The sequence below is a fragment of the Triticum aestivum genome, chromosome 6B (assembly GCF_018294505.1).
Source record: "Triticum aestivum cultivar Chinese Spring chromosome 6B, IWGSC CS RefSeq v2.1, whole genome shotgun sequence".
Taxonomy (NCBI): Eukaryota; Viridiplantae; Streptophyta; class Magnoliopsida; order Poales; family Poaceae; genus Triticum; species Triticum aestivum.
In genome coordinates, this window is record NC_057810.1 from 52,243,131 (window position 1) to 52,254,922 (window position 11,792).

The window sequence follows — 11,792 nt, forward strand, 5'->3', positions numbered from 1 at the left end:
CCCGTCCCCCTCTCACCAATGCGCCTTTTCTTCTTCTTCGTGCCGGCGCAGGCGGGAAGAGCGCGATCTTGACGGCCCTCTGCATCGCCTTCGGCTGCCGCGCCAAGAACACGCAGCGTGCCGCCACGCTCAAAGATTTCATCAAGACTGGCTGCAGGTCGCGTCCGCCTTCTGTACCCGCTCACATATTTTATTTTAGTATTTTCTAAATAATTATTAATTGCTGAGTCATTGTCGAAAAAAACAAAGATTTTGTTGCGAGGATAAGTTTTCGTTGGGAATATCTGTTGTTTGGTGCCAATTCCTCTCGTTCTGCACACCATTTAGTAGGAATATTGAAGGCTGGCATCTCTTCGGTTGGGTCTAATCCCTGTCGATCCTTGCAATTAGTGCAATGCCGCTACCTGCCACTAGTACTCAGGTGGATTTTATATGAAAATATTTGTTGAACATATGAACAACATGCATTGCTGTACTACCACACACCAAGTTACCTGTCCAACCCTTGTCCGTACCCTTGCCATTGCACATGACAGTTACAATCTTAAAAATTTCTTACCTGAAAATCTGCTGGGGCCATTTTTAGACCATGCCGCAGCTGTATGCTTCAGAGAAAAGAACAGAGATCACAGGATTTATCAGAAAACTTAAAGACCGGTCTTGTTCTATCGTATTATAAATTTATAATTGATGTATTTTTCAAACAGGGCACCAACTGTCACACGCCAAATTGTTAATACTAACAGAGTAAATGAGTTGTACTCTGCACTAGGCAGATTGCCAATAATTTCACTTTGCAGCATGTGCCATACGGACACATGTTTGAAAAGATCCATAAAAGTTCATACATGTGTATTATGGTATGAAATGTGTACCTATAGTTTTTGTTAGAAAAACACAATTTTGGTTCAAAATTTCATACATGTTCAGAAAATCTGGACAGTGTTCTATTTGCTTGGATCACACAGAATTCTTTTAACAGAAAATCTGTAGGTATACTTTCTGCCCTACAATAAACATGTAGCATAATTACTCAGTTTATCTTGAAGATTTTGATGGAAATATCCAACAGATAGCCTGCCTATTAAAAGCAGACAGTCTCTGGGGTTAGACCTTTGCAAATTGGTGAAATAGCGGCTGAACCTGCTTGTTCACCAAAGAACTGCCCTTGGTCGAATAAAATTATATTAAACAATTCCAAATGGTCAACCACCGGCTGAGTGACTGAACAATAAATCAGAATGTTGGCTGGGTAAATGACTGTACAGGTTCCAGTAGTTATGATCTTATGGATGATTGTGAAACTGATGTCTGCATCGATCACACATAATATGTTTCTACTGTACAACCTGTGGTTAATGGTTTTGCATTTATCCTCCGACTGTCCTATCTCTCTACCTGTGATCGACTGAAAAATAGTTTACTCTTTAAATCACAGCGATGCAACAATTGCTGTTGACATCAACAACCAAGGGGAAGACGCGTTCAAGCCTGACGTATATGGAAACTTAATTAAATTGGAGCGCAGGATTACCAAGTCATCTAGTTCTACTATCTTAAAAGATCAACATGGTACTCATACTTGATCCTTCTTCCTCCCAGTTGTTGGTTGTGCCCGTCTATTGTAAGCATTTCTCCTGCAAAGTTGTTTAGATCTCTTTTAGCTGTTATATTAGTACTTTAGGTTTCCATTCTCATTTTGTCAACTTGTACTGTTTTAAGGGTAATCGTATTTTTCTGTGACCCTTCAGAGTTCTCACGTAGTTGTATTTTGCTATTCAGAGATGATATACATTTCTGAACTTAGGATTGTTGCATTTCTTAGTTGATTATCCATTCTTGTGTCCTGGCTGCATATCTTTATTCTATTTAATGGCTATTTCAAGTTTTAATGTTAAATTATCACATCTTTCCCATCCTTGGCTCTACCAACTTTTCATGTTGGCAAAAGACCTATATGTTCGTTGTGCTTGACTTATACTGTACATGTTTGCATGGCCGCAGAAAATCTCCCTTTTCACTTTATAATTAAATAAGCTTTATGTGTCCCAGGCCTTCATTTGCATGTTGCATCCATTTCTATACATTATTAAATGCTAGTTTGGGATGAAAAGAAACACTGTAGCAATTACTTTTATTCTTTTTCGGAGTACTACTAGTACGTATTTTCATTATTTTACTACAAAATATTATATTTTGACAGTTGTTTTACATGTGCTGGAATAGGGAGGAAGGTGGCACATCGCAAAGATGATCTTAATGAGATCGTCGAACATTTTAATGTAAGTCGCTTGTTTGCTGATGTGTACCATATTGTCAGTAGTTATGTTTCTCTCATTCAGTCATTTGTTCTGCTGTTTACTTTCTGTATTTGGTAAAATATGCAAAATAGGTGTAGAAACTGATGGACCCTCTCATCTATCTGTCCTCGCTGTACTTTTGCCTTTGTTTCTATAGGAAAAAAAATGCCAGGTGAAGATGTTTTTCATACAGATGCATCTGCAAGAAGAGACCATAGCGCCTTCCTCCCTAGTTTTGCTCTCTCGCCCCACCGCGGCTACGCTATTGGTCCGCTTCGCAATCACATATCTATCACCCCCTTCCTCTTTTTTGTTTGAGAAACACAGGATAGACGCAAACACTCACATACACACTAGTACACACACCCCTATGAACGCACACACCCTACTCCTATGCGCACCTCTGAGGGACCGAGATTGACGAAGTCAGCACATGCACCTCGTATTCGACGGGCATGTCGTCTCCCACTAAAAGAACATTGCCAGAAAAGTGCACAATAAGGGCTCTGGTCTTGGTGATCTTGATCAATGGCTGCTCCCAGCTAACACAGCATGAGTCCAGTTTGGAAACATTTCACATGATATCTCCTTGAAATCTACTTTGATCTTTATGCATGCACGACTCGATTTTACATGATTCCTTTGAACCAAACTAACCTCCTGAGGAGCAACACATCTATACATGTCAACAGTTAACTAATCTTCGTCATCGTATCTCAGGCGCAAGAACCTCGGAGTGTAAGCTATTGGTGCATAATTAGTTTTTTTAGATAAGCGTGGTAGTATCAACACTTGCAGTTTGTTTTGACTGTTTTCACTGCCATCCATCAGCATTATTCAATCATTCATGATATGTACATTGTTTATAAAGCAGCCTGCTTCAGACGTTCAAGAGTCGCGTAAGCAATAAGGCGCCCTGGTAGCGCCTTAGAAATACGCCCGCTTTAGGTGCTTAGGCGCCCGCTTTAGGCGCTTAGGCATCAGTTATGCGTCAGCGGGTGGTGCTTGCTTTAGATCGCTTTACCCTTGTAAACCATGGATATGTATCTCCAAGTGTTTTTGTGTTTGTACCATTCTGTGGAAGTACCTTGTTATAATGTAATGAATGTTATAATGTAATGAATGTGTTATATTTCCACATCCTGATGCGTACACAACTTTTCAGATTGATGTTGAAAATCCTTGCGTAATTATGAGTCAAGACAAAAGTAGAGAATTTCTGCACTCAGGAAATGACAAGGATAAGTTTAAGGTAATCTATTCTTTCAGTTTTCTGCCAATACCATTATATCAATAAGTGTGCTTTCCCTATTTATTTGATGTGTTGGAATATCTATGGTTTGATGAACGTGAATGGAATTGTATAGTCGTACTCCACAGGGTTTCCATGTTATTTTATTCGCTTTTAGATGTACTCGACCGTGAAGCACGCCTTCAGTTAGTCAGTTTGTATAATACCATGATTGCATTTTCATTTGCCTCTTGACATCTTTCTAGTTGTGCATGTAACCAATTAGCATTTTTATATATTCCAATCGATCATCATTTTATGAGAACACGACACTCTATGTATTCAATGCCAGACCAGATATATTTTGGTAGCTTACGACTTCATATGAGTGTATGACCCGTGAACTGAACTGCTATTTGACGCAATGTTGTTTCTGAGTTGAGCTCATAATTCTGCCTTGTACCTGTGCTTGCTATATCCCTTCCTCTGATATAACTCTGAGCATTATTCCTTTTCTTTCACTGTCCATACATTATGTCTTGTTGCAGTTCTTTTTCAAGGCTACTCTTCTTCAACGACTCAAAGAGTTGCTTGAGACAATAAGAGATCAGGTGCACAAGGCAGACTCTGATGTTCAAGAACTGGAGAAGTCGATTAAGCCAGTGATGAGAGAACTTGATGAATTACGAGAGAAGATAAAGAATATGGAACACATAGAAGAGATAGCACATGATATTGATAATTTGAAGAAAAAGTTAGCCTGGTCATGGGTTTATGAAGTTGACAAGCAAATTGAGGAACAAACAGTGAAACTCCAGAAACTCAAAGGGCGAGCTCCTGCGTGCCAAGAAAGAATTGACCGAAATACAGTAAGTTGTGTCCTTTTTACTGGGAACCCATTGTGCCATTGTATCCTCTAGAATAACGGTGTGTTTTTACTGTAATTTTTTTGGTAAACCAAAATAAATCCATGCAAGCTTGCTGGCACATACATCTATTGCCAATTTGAACGTCATCTGTTTGACTAGGGCCAATTTCAAGTCATATTTAATGGAGTGAACTACAGCAATAGTGTGCCAAAACCATCCTGTATAGTTATGTTTGAAAATACATATTCTAAAATAATAGTCATATTTAATGAAGCTTATTTTTATGTCTGAATTATTTTTTAACCTTTTAGGTGGTTGTTGATAAACTGAAGAAAGAACTAATTGAAAAGGAAGAAAATCTCAGATCTTTGGTGGGTAAGACTCATGAAGAGAACAACATGAAGAAAAGTATGGAAAATAACATTGCTGAGGTATGTGAGTAGATGATGTAGCATCCGGTATGTTCAGAAAAAGCAGCTGTATTTGGACCAATAGGTGGTAGAGCCACACATACAGCTCTGTTGTCTTTGTACATGGAAGTAAAAAAGTGATGGTCATGATAAATTTAGCAAGTTATGACCGTCAAGTCTTTGCAATCCTTCTGGTTGTCATATCTTTGTGTCTTCAGTCCTTATTAAGCCTATAAGCTCTGATGTTGGTGATTATTGCAGAACTAAATCTGCAGTAATTTCTGGCCCAGTGATATGTTCATAACATTTGCCTCGAAATATTGCCACTCATCATGAAGTGTTGAGATTCCTATTGTTGGCAGCTTAATTTTTCCTAGTAATAATTCTATTTGAAATTTAAGGATTATATGTTTGGTAATCTTGTTTGAATATAACGCGTGCGTGTAAATTCAGTCATTTTCTCTCCTTTCTGAATAAACACCCGCACTAACTGATTCCTTATTTTGAAGACATTGACACCATGGGCATCTATCTGCTATGGACATGATTGTGCAATTATACTTGTCTTTCTTAACAATTCTTCATGTTCCTTTTGTTTACAGGCTGTGAAGCGGGAGATAGAACTAGAGGCGGAGCATGAGCGTGGTGCACACATGCTGCAGAGAAAGAATGGCCGCCTGAATCAATTGCAGGCACAACTTCGTGATTTCCAAATGCAGCATATGCAATCTACTCAAGTGAGCTGTTATCTAAAACCCATAAAAACTAAATTCACCTTACAAGTATGAAGTAGTATATAGTGTTACTCCCTCTATCCGGATATATAGGACCTTATACGTATTTCAAGATTTACTTTGACCATTGTTTAGACCAATAGTATATGATACGTGTTACAAAGAGTATATTGTCGAATTCATATTCGGATGGAGTTTCCAGTAATATAATTTTTATACCATACATCTAATACAGTATTGATCTTACTGATGGTCAAAGTAAATCTTGAAATGCGTATTAGGCCCTATACATCCAGATAGAGGGAGTATGAAACATTGAGTCTGGCTATCACAGCAGCCTGCATGAATTGGTGAAGATAAAGTACACTGCAATTCACAACAGCCTGCATGACAGGCTAATATTAGCTAGTACAGGCTGCTGTAGCTACAGCATGGCTCTAAGGGCAGTCCCCGTGCACTATATCTTAAGCTATATCTGATGACATTAAATAGATGTTTACATATAGCAGTCTCAGTGCACTATATCTTAGTGTTGTATACTCCCTCCGTCCCAAAATAATTGTCTTCAGCTTAGTACAAATTTATACTAGAGCTAGTACAAAGTTGAGACACTTATTTTGGGACGGAGGGAGTATAAAACAACCCTCATTCAGTGTCTTTTGCGAGAGAAAAGTTATGAGATGTTTTGGATTTGGTGCTAAGATATATATCCAGATTAAAATATGGTTGCTCCCTATTTCCTCATTAAATAGTGTCGCATCAGATATTTACCAATGAAACTTTGTGAAGATACAAGCATTGGGAGTGCCCTAAAAAGTGCATAGCACATCACAGGCTGGAGCAGCGAAGGAGTGAGCTGCAATCTGGACCCACAACAGCTAGCACGGAGCAGGGGAGCCAGAACAATGGGAGAACATGGCTCTTAAGGCGTCTTTCTGATGTACATACGTGTCAGTGCTATGGTGCCCGGGATTGTAAGGCGTAGCCCTCGCCTTAGACATTTAGCACAGGACTACCATAGAGAAGATCCTTGGCTTGGCTGTGTGCTTCCTCTGCAGTGCGCTCCCTCCTGCGGTCCACCTGCCGGCCGCCTGTTATGCTCTCTCCTGCAGCAGTTCGCTGATATCGCCTCCTGTGCTGCCGTTGCCGCCGCTGCTTGCCAAGGCTGAGGCTGTCCGCTGCTCGCCAAGGCTCTAGCCTTGGCTCCTTCTGCTGCTTGCCCGCGGCCCTCCCCGTGGCTCTCCCTACTTCTGCTTTGCTGCTGCTTTGCTCCCGCTGCTGCGTCTCCCAGCATGCATGGCTCTCTCTGTCTGCTGCCCCGCGTGCAACTCTTCCTGCCACTGCAGCTGCAGCTAGCATACTTGTCTGCTGCTGCTAGCGTACTACTGCAGCCGCTGGTGTACTACTTAGGGTGTCTGGCTCCTATGTGTGCCTATTAGATTCCTTTAGCAAAAAAAAGCCATCCGATATCTGTTTTCCCTCCTCAATGTTATGTGATTCTTGACGGTGATCTTTTTCTTGACTCCGTCTCGCCCATGCACCTTCTATTGGTGTTGCATGTTCATTCGCTAGTTGCTACTCATCGCTGCTCCTCCACCTGCACGACCTCCTTCATAGCCTCTCACGCATCCATGATGGCTCTTGCATCTTCATCTTGTGTGTGCTTCCTAGCTTCTAGCTCTATATTTTCCGCTACGTCCACCAAATCTGTTGCTATTTCATATTTTTATGTCATCCTTGTCCACCAAAACTTGATACGCGAGCTTTCCTTTTCTCACCATGGTCCTTTCTATACAATTTGTGGCCTTTTCTGGTCCTTGTTTTATGTAGGATTTTTGTGGCCTCTTTTTGCGTTGTCGCGCCCATTCTCTTGCCGCCGGGCTTCTTTAGCCGCGGGTTTTCATGGGCTATGATTTTGTACGCAATGCTTCATTCTCTTGTGTTGTCTCAACATAGCTGGTCCATGCCCGGGTAAAGGAGGGTTGAGATAGGCTTGGCGAGCCGCCGTCAAAACTTAGCCACTCTTATGGAGATGTAACCCAAAATAAAATCGTTGCGGCGTAACCCTCTCAGCGACGTGCCATATCGGTACCCGGGTGTGGTGTCAAATGGGCAAGGGCCGGGCCATCACCCCTTGGTGGCGCGCCATAACTTGATCTGGATATGGTGGCAAGTGAGCATCGTCGCATCCTGAGTGGCGTGCTACATCGACTCCTTAGTGTAGTGGAAAATGAGCAAGGGTCTTCGCATTTTCCTCGACGAGTGCGACGGGTAAGGAAGATTGCCGAGCCTAGGAGGATCCGCTTAGGCAGCTGCAACGTAGGGTCCCTGGAAGTTAAGCTTCGAGAGCTAGTTGATACAGTGGTGAGGAGAGGTGTTGATATCCTTTGCGTCCAGAAACCAAATGGAGTGGGCAGAAGGCGAAGGAGGTGTAGGATACCAGCTTCAAGCTGTGGTACATGGGGACGACTCCAAACAGAAATGGAATAGGCATCTTGAAGTATGGAGTGGTACACGGGGGAACCTCAAGTATGGACTAGTAGACATTAAGAGGCATGGGGACCAGATTATCCTAGTTAAGCTGGTAGTTGGGACTTAGTTCTCAATGTTATCCGCATGCATGCCCCGGAAGTAGGCCACGATGAGAACACCAAGAGGGAGTTCTGGGAAGTCTTGGAGGAGATGGGTAGGAGTGTACTTATTGGTGAGAAGCTCTTCATATGTGGAGACCTTAATGGTCACGTGGGTACATCTAACACAGGTTTTGAAGGGGTGCATGGGGCCTTTGGCCGTGGCATCAGGAATCAAGATGTCTTAAGCTTTGCTCTAGCCTACGACATGATCGTAGCTAACACCCTCTTTAAAGAGAGAGAATCACACCTAGTGACTTTTAGTAGTGGTCAACACTAGCCAGGTTGATTTCATCCTCTCGAGAAGAGAAGACAGGCGTGCTTGCCTAGATAGTAAGGTGATATCTGCAGAGAGTGTTGTCCCTCAGCACAAAGTTTGTGGTGGCTGACTTCCGCTTTCGGATTCATGTTCAGCGGGATAAGCGTGCCAAAGTCGCTAGAACGAAGTGGTGGAAGCTCAAGGGGGAGGTAGATTAGGCGTTCAAGGAGAGGGTCATTAAAGAGGTTCCATGGGAGGAAGGAGGTGATGCAGACAATATGTGGATGAAGATGGCAACTTGCATTCTTAGGGTGGTCTCAAAGGAGTTTGGAGTGTCTAGGGGAAGTAAAAGCGAAGTTCCAGGGGAAGTAAAAGCGAAGCTAAAGATACCTGGTGGTGGAACGATGATGTCCAAGCGACTATTAAGGAGAAGAAAGAGTGTTTCGGACGCCTTTACCTGGATAGGAGTGTGGACAACAGGGAGAAGTACAAGGTGGCATAGAAGGCCGCAAAGCGAGCTGTGAGTGAAGCAAGGGGATCGGGTGTATGAGGACCTCTACCGGCGGTTAGGCACGAAGGAAGGCGAAAGGGACATCTATAAGATGGTCAAAATCTGAGAGAGGAAAACGAGTGGACTAGGGTGCATGGAAGCTTGCTATCCATGTGCTAGAACCATGAGTGGGTTGCGAGATCTTATGGGTTTCAGCTCTAGCCTACCCCGACTTGTTTGGGACTAATGGCTTTGTTGTTGTTGCTTCATTCTCTTGTGTGCCATCTTTTGATAATTCATCTTCTCTTGTGACTTATCTTGTATCTTCTATTGATGCGGTGTCTTCCTTCGATGCACCATCTTCTGGCTATCCCCTTTGGCTTGACTCGACAGGTTTTTAAGGCTCTCCATGCCACAATCACACTCTCAAGATGCGCTTCTTCAAATATAGTGCTATAGAGCATCCGAGGGTGTGTGTTAAGTAGTGGTATTGGTCTAGGAGTCTGTATTAGGCTATGTTTTCTTCCTTGTACCCCATGTCTTGTATGATTCTCCTTGGGCTATACAATAGAGATAAGTTGTATCGTAAAATAGTTTGTTTTCAATAAGGGAGCATCAGTCCTGTTAACTGGACTAATCACATTTTTGGTTTTCACATGAGCTAACTGTTACCACTTTGTACCTGTTCCTCAGAAGAAGTTGGGCTATCTCCTGAAAATGACATAATCGGTGAACCTTGATATCAATTGTTCCAAAAGATTCACTTGATAGCATGCCTCTTGATTTTTTTTTTTTTGGTATTTCCTTGTCTTTGTATGTTTGAATTTAGCTATTCTGTCTGAATCATGTCTTTATCAATCTGAAGGCTGAGGCATCTCAAATGGAGAAAGATATGCAGAACATACAACAACAGATTGATCATCTTCATTCAAATGTTACAAGGTCATTCAATTGTACTTCTTACTTTGCTTAACCACATCCAAGTAAAATTTCTTGGTTGTTTGATTCGACCTTGTGTGCCATTCAGGTTAAGAGAGGATGAAAATGAATTCACAGCAGAATTATCAGGCATCGTAAAATCTATCAATGACATATCAAAAGAGGTATCTTAAACTCAATGTGCTACCAGAAATACTGCTTTCCTGCATAATGAACTTTAAACTCTGTTAACACAGTAAAAGTGATAATGTTACTCCGTCCACTCCAATCACAAATAAGCCACATTTTGAACCAGAAACATTGCTAAAGAAAGTTCCCATAAATGTGAATCGTATTTTTAGTTTTATATTAGAAGTATTTCTTGAGGAATCTACTTGTACCATTTTCTTATGGCCTAAATGTTCATTGTGATATTGTTCTGTCAGTTTGGAAAATAGTTTATCAGCAATAACTTATTTTGACTGGAGGAATTGTTTCCATATCTATTGTTTACTGTAATTATATTACCTTTTGTATTTTATAGTTACTTAGTGGTACCCATTCCATCTATTGATGTATATGAATGCGGGCATATGTGTTTCAGATAATGTAATTATGTATAATGTTATTATTAGAGAATATATGTGTTCTGGATAATGTTATTCTCATAGAATATTTATCTTTTTTTGCTAGTTCTCATATGTTTTGCTTTTCTGATTCCTAATGCTTAATGTGAAAAAAGGGTGGCAGGGTGCGATCGTGCACAGTAATAATTAGGCTTAACTATATATTTTCATGCACACATCAATTTTGATTTGATTTTATTTCAATTTCCAAATAGGTTTGCACATGACACATGACACACAATGTATGAAAGAAAACCATGTCCATGCGATGCCCCTTACTCATAGTTGACGCTCCATAAACCCTGTCTGTTTATCACATTTCTCCCTTTTGTTGAACTTTAAGAACATAGCTCTACTTGTTCAAAAAGATATTTTGAGCGAGGCTGAAAGTGCAGAGTTAGGGGTAAAATACATCTGGGTCTAAGTTCGATTGCCTGTTTAAGTAATTTGTCCTCACATGATTTCAAGCTCAGAATAAGCTTTGGCGCAGTATTAGGTTACCTTTGAAAAATGTTCCCCCAACATTTATCTGAAAAACATCACTTACAATTATCCACACTATTTGAAGTTCACGAGTCTTCTGTACTTTCTTGTGAAGTTGGCCACCTTTTCTCTGCATTGAAAAATGTGGGTCTTGTATTGTATCGTTTATGCCATTAAATTTTATTTCACAGATGGCTGAAAATGATAGAAGGACAAAACAAATAAAATCCAACATTGCAGACCTTCAACGACAGCAAAGTAATACGGTATATTCTCTCTTTAGAGTAACCAGTAAGCAGTAGATGCCCTTTTTGTATGATCATAGCCCCGCTTCTCAGGATGTGATTGATTTTAGTAGCAACTGGCAACTGCTCTCTAACATCTTCATTTATATACAATTAATGCTTCATCTTAGGTAACTGCATTTGGGGGACAAAGAGTTTTGAAACTCTTGGAATCAATAGAGACAAACCACAAAAAATTCGAAAGCCCACCTATTGGTCCGATAGGGGCTCATCTGGTATGAAAATGCCAATTATCATGATTCTTGTCTTGAATTATTGGTTACTCTTGAATATGTATAATAGTACCATGTGTAGTAACTTGATGCAAATGATAATTTGGTATATCATCTATCACTTGTTCTGATCTGCTGTATTTAGCAATAAACTTCGTTAATCCACATTGCTTATATTATTATATTGTATTGTTTTATTATTTATAGCATGTCCCTTTAGTTTTGTCATCTTTTATTTGTTTATTATTTATCCACGGCTTAACCGGTGGAAGCCCAACTAGTGTTCCCAGCTACAGGTCAATGTTGTGTTCCCTTAATGCAGATG

The 11,792-nt window shown here is 40.7% G+C and overlaps 1 protein-coding gene across 1 annotated transcript in view; it reads left to right on the forward strand.

Annotated features, from left to right (window-relative positions):
• Positions 1–110: 110 nt before the first annotated feature.
• LOC123135715 (structural maintenance of chromosomes protein 6B) overlaps positions 111–11,792 on the forward strand; it is a gene marked incomplete at its 3' end in the record, with an annotated part of 23,848 nt that continues 12,166 nt past the window's right edge. Inside the window, 11 exon segments of the mRNA XM_044554899.1 lie at positions 111–157; positions 1,439–1,572; positions 2,227–2,282; positions 3,466–3,552; positions 4,080–4,400; positions 4,712–4,831; positions 5,413–5,547; positions 9,789–9,865; positions 9,951–10,026; positions 11,142–11,216; positions 11,366–11,470. Coding sequence (XP_044410834.1) covers positions 3,493–3,552; positions 4,080–4,400; positions 4,712–4,831; positions 5,413–5,547; positions 9,789–9,865; positions 9,951–10,026; positions 11,142–11,216; positions 11,366–11,470 — 969 coding nt within the window. The 5' untranslated portion in view covers positions 111–157; positions 1,439–1,572; positions 2,227–2,282; positions 3,466–3,492.